This window comes from Elephantulus edwardii, unplaced genomic scaffold (assembly GCF_000299155.1).
Source record: "Elephantulus edwardii isolate Elephantulus edwardi_28Jun2011 unplaced genomic scaffold, EleEdw1.0 scaffold00268, whole genome shotgun sequence".
Taxonomy (NCBI): domain Eukaryota; kingdom Metazoa; phylum Chordata; class Mammalia; order Macroscelidea; family Macroscelididae; genus Elephantulus; species Elephantulus edwardii.
This window is the reverse complement of record NW_006400018.1, coordinates 226,222-235,143: the sequence shown is the minus strand read 5'-3', so window position 1 is coordinate 235,143 and position 8,922 is coordinate 226,222. Positions and strand designations below refer to the sequence as shown.

The 8,922-nt window shown below is 47.0% G+C and overlaps 2 protein-coding genes across 2 annotated transcripts; one reads left to right on the top strand and one right to left on the bottom strand.

The window, feature by feature from the left end:
- Positions 1-5,586: 5,586 nt before the first annotated feature.
- On the top strand, positions 5,587-6,438 carry METTL12 (methyltransferase like 12). Its single transcript, XM_006899864.1, has 2 exons — positions 5,587-5,650; positions 5,783-6,438. The coding sequence occupies exons 1-2, from the start codon at positions 5,587-5,589 to the stop codon at positions 6,436-6,438; spliced, it is 720 nt and encodes a 239-aa protein (XP_006899926.1).
- A 455-nt stretch (positions 6,439-6,893) lies between these two features.
- Positions 6,894-8,087, bottom strand: LOC102860343 (chromosome unknown open reading frame, human C11orf48). The gene is made up of 4 exons (XM_006899863.1): positions 7,944-8,087; positions 7,707-7,866; positions 6,991-7,219; positions 6,894-6,897 (listed from the first exon to the last, which is right to left on the bottom strand). The coding sequence occupies exons 1-4, from the start codon at positions 8,085-8,087 to the stop codon at positions 6,894-6,896; spliced, it is 537 nt and encodes a 178-aa protein (XP_006899925.1).
- Positions 8,088-8,922: the final 835 nt, after the last annotated feature.

The following is an 8,922-nucleotide window of genomic DNA, read 5'->3' as shown; positions in this document are numbered from 1 at the left end:
TATAAATCTTTATTATATTTGTGTGTGTTTATCGTCAAATCGGACCTGACTGGTACAGGAGTATATGGTGGATTTGAACGACGCACCTCTGGGATTACAATACAGCTTCTTGCCACTAGGCCACCAGAGATCACCTAAGTATATCTTTCTATCAGTTTCCATTATGAGGTTCCACTCTTTGCCCAGTCTTTGCCTAACACAATTCCTACTTGCTGGATAGATAGTTTGGTAACTATATATTGAACTAGTATATAGTTAATGTTTTGAAACCAGGAGTGCCATCCACTTCCTAACCACATGCTTCTGGAAACACTATGAACGTGGAGAAATGACGTTAGTTATAGCAAGGTTCCAGATCTTTTGTTCATAAGATTGCTCTAAGTAGTGCTCAACTTGACGGTAATCAACAACATAGTTAATATATGAACTACTGGGAGCTCTGGTGGCCTAGTGGCAAGAAGTTATGCTGTAATTGTGAAGGCACAAGGTTCAAGGACACCAGCTGCTCCATGGGAGAAGGATGGGCAATCTCTTCCCATGCCTTTAACAGCCTCTGAAAACTCGCTGGAAGGTCAGCTATGGGTCAGTTCTGACTCAATGGCACACAACAACAACATATGAACTAATACTCTCATTTAAAGATCCCACCTGGACCGTCTCACCTGTATCACATTCCACATGGTGCATGGAGTTTTCTTGCATGTGTATGTTCTCAGTAAATATTTGTGTGAATGAAAAAGAAAATAGCGAGGCGAATAAGCTCTGAGATCTGGGCTAAGCAGAAGGCTTACTCCTACCACTGGAAGGATGAATACTAGATGGTGGGTACTGAAGACATTTTTGTGGTTGTGCTTTAAAAGTTAAACCCACTGTGATTCTGTTAAGTGTTATGAAAATCTGAAAACAGATAATGGTCATGGTTGAGAGTTTGTTTTGATAAGTATTACAACCTTGAAAACCTTATAAGACAATTCTACTATGCCCTAGAGGGTCACTAAGGGTTGGAATAAACTCAGTGGCAACAAGCTTGGTTTAACTGGTGAGGTGTGATGGAAAACGAGTTATTACTGTGACAGAAATCTTAAGGCAATAAATAAGGCATGGCCAACCAGTATTACATGAAAAGCTGACCTCTGAGTCAGGCTTTAGAGGACGAACAGGATTTGGGACATGCCATCAACACTGTTCATTTGTGTCTTCCTGGGCAAAGTGAGTTCCATTATATGCCTTTTGCCTTGGTTCTTTGGAAAAACACTTTTGTGAGGTTTGTTCCCTAAAAGGTTAAGTTACCTTTCCTCCAGTTCTCTATCCTAGAGGGTTGGTTACTTTTGCCCAGGTTGATATTTTGTTTAAAACAAGTTCATTTGATATTTTTGTCTACCCCTGAGCTGCAGCATGCATATTACACAAAAAACATGTCTATAACCTGCAATGCATCAGAGAGAAAACTGGTCTATGGGCCTATCCACAAAGGGAACTGTGTATAATTTATATATATTTATCTCCAACATTGTAATTTTTAAATAGAAAAACAGAAAGAAAAGCCAGCAGGTTTGAGAATATAAGAAATCTCCTAAAAGCAGTCACACTGATCCAGGACTATACCACTAAATATGAAGTCCTGTCCTGTCCTGAACGTGGCCAAAGGGAGGTGACATGGCCACAAGGGGCATACAGGGCAAAGGGCCTGTTTGCTTGCATGGCTTAAATAAAGCTGAGCAGCCCAAAAATGCTGTCCTACAGTGAATAAGGGAATGATGTTTTCTAGACTTGGCCTCTGTGCTTCCTGATCCCGAGCTGTATCCTGTTACTTCCCTAATATGCCCCATAATTGTGTAGGGTCTAGGAGTTCTGTGTGGCCACTGCAATAAATTATTGAACCCAGCAGGGCAGTAGAGTGCTCTAGGGAGGACGGATGGTTTCAGAATTGGGAAAAAGCTCGGAGTAAAGCTCTGTGTAACCTCCATCTCTGAGAAATGAGCTTTAAGCAAATGGTGATTTCTCATTATCAAACTTGTAGGAATGTTCTGATACAATTACTACTCAAACACCAGGTTTTCTTTCTTCCCAGGGAAGAAAATAAATCCTTGGAGATGGAATTTGTGCCATATATATCAAGAGAGTCAGAAAAAAAATTAAATAGTTGCTTAGCATGCATTGGAAACAACAATGCACGCTTTGTTTGAAATAGCTTCTACGTTATTACAAAGGAAGCTTGGATAAAAATGAGATAAAAACTTGCCCTCCCAGGTCACACTGGGGCAGAGGCAGGGCCAGGATCAAGACTCTTACCTCCTCTCTCATTCCTACAATGTTATTGCCAGAACTGGAAAATTGGGAGAATCACCCACTAGGGAAACAGTCCGGCTTCTTGCTGTTTTTTCTCAAGCAAGCTCTGTATATGCTGCTTCCTATTTGTCTTGCTGCCATATTCACCTCTTCTCATCAAATATCCCCCAATCCTTTTGTTTCATCACACACGCACACACGTATCAGTCAAAACTCCAGAGCTTTATTGCAAATGGAATTGACAACTAGACAACTCCCTCTCCAGTCTGTCTTCTCTACCCTCTTCCCTCCCAAGACCTCCCTCCAGGAGAGGTCAGCCCAGGCCATCATGAAAGAGGACCCTGGGGAGTGCAAAGGGACAGTGCTTTCCTCCAAAGTCCATTGAAACTCTGCCTGCTGGCACCAGTGGAAAACTTTTGGTAGAAGGTAGTGAGACTTTTAGCTCTCATCTTCAAGGTCCTCCATGTCTACATCCTGGGGGGCTTTTGTCTTTCGGCGTTTGGGCTGTGGTTCATTAGTCCTGGATGGCTTTGGGGTGAGTTCCACTGAGCAGAAGAAAAGAGGAAGCATTAAAGAACCCATACAAATGCAGGGTCCCCTCTCATCCCAGCTCCCTGCTCCAGCCTCACCTTCCATGGCTGCCTTCTCCTTCTCGGCAAGCCGGATTTGCTGGAGGAGCTTCCTCCGCTTTTTCCCTGACAGGGTAATGTTGGCACGAGAACTGGACCTAAAGTCAAAGCAATTGCCACTGGGTCAGTTCCACTCCCGGTGAACCCACATGAGCCACGGAGAACTGCATGCCTTGGGTTTTCAAGACTGAAATCTTTTGGAAGCACGTAGTGTTTCTTCCAACGTGCCTCTCTGGGTTTGAGCCATCAACTTAAGTCAGTTGTTGATCGCTTAATTGCTTGCATCAGACAGTGACTCTGAAGGGGAGGTTTATTTACAAAAACCAAATCCCCCACCATCAAGTAGATTTCAACTCACTGCATCCTGTAAGACAGAGCAGGGCCGCCCGACAGTGTTTCCAAGGCTAGGATCTTTACAGGTGCAGATTACCTCATCTTTCTCTCATGGAGTGGCGGGTGGGTTTGAACTGCTGAACTTTTGGTTAGAGGCTTAATGCCTTAATCAAGGTACCACCAGAGTTCCCATAGGAACAAAGAAATTCAGGTTAAACTGCAGTGAATTAGGCCACCTATGTGATCCTGACTTTGCAAAGGTCTTTGGGCTCAAATCACAAAAGTATATGTTCTGAGGCTGTGACTTAAGCTTCTCTAACCTTTAGACTTTTAACATCCTTTGATATTTCTCCCATTGCTGACAGGTCAGAACCAACTAATGACTGGCCTTCCAGCTGTTTTCGGAGGCTGTAAATAGCACTTGAGGAAACTGCCATCCTTCTAGTTTAGTATTAAACAAGTATCTCAGCGTTAAATACTAAAATGTGAAAATTTTAGGGTATAGTAAAAATTAAATAACTGATCAAATTTTCTTAACAATGAAGCAGTCAATGAAAAGATATAGAAACTAACTGATGAAATGCAAACTCTCCTTCTGCAGGGCCTTGAAACATGTATGTAAAATTCCACGTGTATTTTATGTTTGAAAATGAATCTAACCTTTAATATTTCTCTATGAGTAATTTTACTTATAAAAGACAATGTGAATATACTGTGTTAGCTGTGATGTGGAGAATCAAAAGTTTTCTGTGGATTCTTAGTGGAATCCAGGACCCACAACTGCTAGTTGTGAACTAGCAGTATTGTGAGAGGCCAACCAGCCTGATGCCTTCGGATTACGATGTTGGCAGAGGGTGTCGAAATATGTTTCTGGATTGTAGAAAGAAATGCGCCTATCTTGGCAGAAATAAAGCTGAAAGCTCCTTAGAAGCGAAATGTCAAGACTGTCTCTTGTACTTTGGACCTGTGATTTCAGGAGGGACTAGTCCCTGGAGGACATCACGCTTGATCAAGCAGAATATCAAAGAAGAAAAAAAAGAGGAAGGCAGTGGACTCAAACATAGCAATGTTTGAGAGGATGGTGAAGGTCAGGACATGGTTTGGCTCCGCTGTAAGCAGGCTTGTTACCAGTGGAAACCAACTCTAGGGCACCTAGTAACAACAGAAGAGTGTGGCAGACAAGCATCCTAGCAGCGAGCGCGCAGAGCAGCAGGGAGGAGCCAGACGCTCCCAGGCTCCGCTCGGAGGAGGGGGGACGAGTGGGCGGAAGCAACAGGGCAAAGAAGACAGGACACTCACGAGCGCTTCTTGAGGTGGTGCCGCGTGATCAGGCCTTCGTCTATCACAGCCCCGACTACCCGGCGCCTCTGTCGCCGCTCCCGATTCAGCACACGGCGCCGCTTGAACAGCTTCTTCTTCAGCTCCTACGGAGGGGAGGAAGGTGCGAGTCACGCAGAGGCCGCGCCCGGCGAGACCCCCGCCCCGTTAAAATCTGTCTCGGGAGAGAGGGCAGCCCGTGGCTCGCTGGAAGGGAGGTAGTAAGGGTCGGGGACGCGAGGATCGTAAACAAAGTCGGGGGGGGGGGTCCCCATGCAGTCACCGTCCGGGGTCGGTTGATTTTCCCGCCGGGAGCGCCCATGGCTGCGCCGCGACTTCTGCTCGCAACTGCGCTTCCGCTCCCGGCTGGGTCTCGCGCGGGGGCCCCGCCCCTCCGCCCTGAGGCGGCCAATCGTGGATCGAGGGGGCGTGTTCCCCCTCTATATAAAGGTGTTCGGCTGCTCTGTTATTCTTTCGGAGTTCACACAGCCCCAGTGAGTGTGATGCTTCCTCGTGCTCTAAATTGCGGTTAGGGGTGCGTGGGCGGGTGAACCCTCCTTTTCTTGGCGGGGTCTGGGCGTGTGGTCCCGGTCCCCGTTATGTACGGAGGCAGAGGGAGAGGGCTCCGGCCCCCTCGGCGTCATGTCTTCGGTGCCGGTGGCTTCCTGTCCGCCGGTTCTATCCTCAAGCGCCGAGACAAAGGTCTCCGATGATCTGGGCAGATCCGAGGCTCCTCCCGGGGCTGATCACGTCTTCTCCTTTGTTTTCAGGACTCAGAACGCCGCTCGGAAGCAGGAGCTGCCGTGTTCCCCTTTTCTGTCTGTAGCCAATAAAGACTGTTGGTGCCACTAGTCAGTTCGTTTCTGCGTCCTTTTTTCCCCTCCCGGGCTACCGGGTTCGGGGAGGCGAGAACAAGTCCTTGGCGACCTGGAATTTGTAGACCTTCCCTTGGAACGCAGACTCCAACCGCCGCCTTCGCCAGCTGTCCCCGGCGAGCTGCAGGAGACGCCTGGCCCGGATGGCCGCGTTGGGCCGACTCCTCCACGTGGCGACCTTGGCGGCGGGGATGCGCCGCACCTTGGGTAGGGAAGGGCAAAGAGGGGCTCCTCGTGACCCGGGAGCCTAGTTTGAAACAGCGTCCGGGATTTAACATGAAAGAGTCTTATTAGAATTTGGACGCCGGGTGACAGCTAACTCTCCACCCCTGTCCATAGGCTCCCTGGCTGGAAGCTGCCTGGCCGACCGCCATGTCTGGGATCGCCTCCACTCTCAGGCTCGTCGGGACGGCCTTCCCACATATGACTGGTTCTTTGGATACGAGCAAGTTCAGTATCTCCTCCTACCGCTGCTTAAGGAGGCACTGGCCAGCCGTCCTCTGCGAGTGCTGGATGTGGGCTGTGGGACCTCCAGCCTCTGCACGGATCTCTACACCAAATGCCCCTACCCCGTGGACGTTCTGGGGGTGGACTTCTCTCCTGTGGCCGTGGCCCACATGAATCGCCTCCTGGAGGGTGTTGAAGGCCAAACCCCGCTGTGCCCTGCACACCCAGCTTCCTGCCTCCATTTCAAGCAGGCTGATGCCCAGGCTCTAGGGTCAGTGGCTCCCTCTGGCTCCTTCCAGCTAGTGCTGGACAAAGGTACCTGGGATGCAGTTGCCCGGGGTGGGCTTCCTGCAGCCTACCAGCTGCTTTCTGAGTGCCTGAGGGTCCTGAGCCCTGGAGGCACTCTTATTCAATTCTCAGATGAGGATCCTGATGCTCGCCTACCCTGCTTGGAACAAGGGTCACAGGGCTGCACTGTGACAGTGCAAGAACTAGACCCTTTCAGGGGACTAACTTACTTTGCTTACCTGGTTCAGAGTTCTCCTTAAAGTCCTCACCTTGGTCCTTTTGGTGAGGGTTAGGGAGAGCTTTTGTGTTTTTTATTTTATTTTATTATTTTTGTGTGCGTGTACCATCAAATCTGACTGGTACAGGAGGAGATTGCCCCTCCTTCCCCGGCAGAGCATCTGGTGGATTCGAACTGTGCGCCTCTGGGATTGTAGTTGCAGCTCCTTGCCACTAGGCCACCAGAGCTCCCCAGCTTTTGTCTTTTAGAGATTGCAAAAAAGTGTTAATTTGATAACCTGGTTTGTACCTTGACTTGCTGGGTGCCATGTATTACTAACTGCTTTGTCTCAGTCTACAGAGTGAAGTTCTAGAGATTACAATGACTTATCAAACAACTAGTAGAGCCAGGCACACAATAGTGTTGAATAAAGTGGAAATGGATCATCCCTCCACTAACTGGAGCTCTTTAAATCTTAATCCAAATCCTTTCATTGATTTACCTGTATGACCCAGTAGCCTAACTTCAAAATTTCTTAACCCATAAAAAGGGAAAATTATGGTGGGTAGAAAGTGGTTTTGGGTGCCAACAATACTTACCCTCAAAGCCACTGGGAGGCATGAGATGAGAAAATTCCTTAGAGCAGCTTCTACAGACAGAGCCTGCTGCCAGGTCCCAGAGAGGACTGAGTTTGGGGGTTTCCTGACACTCCATGGCCTCAGGAATCCAGTGGATATCTTGTTCTTCCTGCTCCTGCCCCCAATTGAATCCTGGATTAAAGGTTCTTAGGGGAGATCTGGGATCCAGTGGGCTCCAAGACCACCCTAGGGGGAGGTGTAAAGAAGTTTATTAACTGAAAAATATTTCTGATGCTGAGTTTTTAATAGAATAAATTTGTTACCAATTTTCCTAACATTAAAGACGGGTAAGTAATTGTCATTAAAGATTAACAGTGGTTGTAGCAAATAAAAGCTTAGGGTTTCGTGACTTTTTAATTAAGTTATTTCCCTTAGAATTGTAAAAAGAGTAGCTTCTGTAGCATGGAAAGTAGTGGGATTGGGTTGGGATAACTCCCCCAAAAAAACATATTTTTAAAGAAGTATCCACTGTCCTCCCATCAATACTGCCCTCTAACTTTCTCCATTGTTGTCTACTACCTGGATTTTTCTCTCCTGACTATTGATCACTGTTTTTTGGCATATCTATGTGCCTGGCACTGCTAAAGAAACACAACAAAGTTTTCTTATCTTGCCCTGCCCAGAATACCCTGGTCACGCACAGTGGCACCATTTAGCCAGGCACCTCCCTCACCTGGCTCTTCATTTTGGTCCTGGAAGAAGACCTCGGCTTCCTCTTCACCGTCAGAGAGTAGCAGTAGCTCCTCTTGGGACCACAGGAGTTCCCCACTGTCTTCACTCACCTCACAGGTTTCCACCACAATGGAGGGCAGGCGGGGCTTTTGAGATTCAACCTAAATGGGGACAGCAGGGAGCTTGGGCCAGATTGGAAGATGAGTGAGCAGTGGGGCAGATGTTGGGAAGTACTAACCTGAACACCATCCCGGTGACCTTCAATCTCCCCTCTCTCTGTATTAAGAGGGTTGGTCAGCCTGAGATTTTCTGGATTCATGGAGGAACTTGGGCTATCTGTAGACCAAAGTCTGTCCTCACTGCTCCCTGGAACAAGGGCCATGGTGGTAATTTTTAGATTGCAGGATGGGTTATCTCTTCAACAGAGTATCCCTTCTCAGTGCACCCCACATACTTTTTAATCTTCTTTGGAGCCTGGGCCCTTAATCACTTCTGAGGAGAGGACGGCATGCTAGGAGATTATGGGCCTTCTAGCAGAGGGCACAGTGCCCAAGAGGTGAAACAGGAGATTATGTCTATGCTTACTTGGAGCAGAAAGGACACTTGGATTAACAGTACTTTGTGAGTGAAGACTTTTGATAATGAACTTGGAATATTCTGACACTGTAGTTTTTTGGGTCTCCCAAATCAGCCTGTTTGTGTTTTACTTAAGAAAACTAAGAAAGTGTTTCTGTTTGCTTTAACAATACATTTCTGGGAGAACTCTGGTGTCCTAGTGGCAAGAAGCTGCACTACAATCCCAGAGGAACACAGTTCGAATCCACCAGATGCTCTGCCAGGAAAGGAGGGACAATCTCTTCCTGTACCAGTCAGATCTGATTTGACGGTACACGCACACACACAAATAATAAAATAAAAATTTAAAAAAGTACATTTCTACCCACTCATAGCTGACCCTCCATCAGCTTTGAGAGTTGTAAGTCGCACAAGATGAGCTAGCCCAATTTCTGCCCTCACCCTACCACGGAGTAACTGGTGAATTTGAACTGTATTTCATACTGGCCTCATTTTCAGAAGCAGAAGCACAGATAAGTTAGGGATTTGCCTGAGTCACAGCTAAGAGGCATTTTCTTCTCCAAATGAAATTTGGTGTATTATATGAATTTTTAAAAAAAACATGATTTCATGGTTTTCTTTAAAAAAATCCAGTAAGGATA

What these genes read in the sequence shown, in the direction of transcription:
- LOC102860343 (XM_006899863.1), bottom strand. Translation starts at nt 8,087, where the DNA reads ATGGCCCTTGTTCCAGGGAGCAGTGAGGACAGACTTTGGTCTACAGAT. An exon ending in GTCACCGGGATGGTGTTCAG is followed by an intron (nt 7,867 to 7,943) that starts GTTAGTACTTCC and finishes GTCCCCATTTAG; the next exon opens with GTTGAATCTCAAAAGCCCCG. An exon ending in GGACCAAAATGAAGAGCCAG is followed by an intron (nt 7,220 to 7,706) that starts GTGAGGGAGGTG and finishes ACCTCCCCCTAG; the next exon opens with GGTGGTCTTGGAGCCCACTG.
- METTL12 (XM_006899864.1), top strand. Translation starts at nt 5,587, where the DNA reads ATGGCCGCGTTGGGCCGACTCCTCCACGTGGCGACCTTGGCGGCGGGG. An exon ending in GGGGATGCGCCGCACCTTGG is followed by an intron (nt 5,651 to 5,782) that starts GTAGGGAAGGGC and finishes CCCTGTCCATAG; the next exon opens with GCTCCCTGGCTGGAAGCTGC.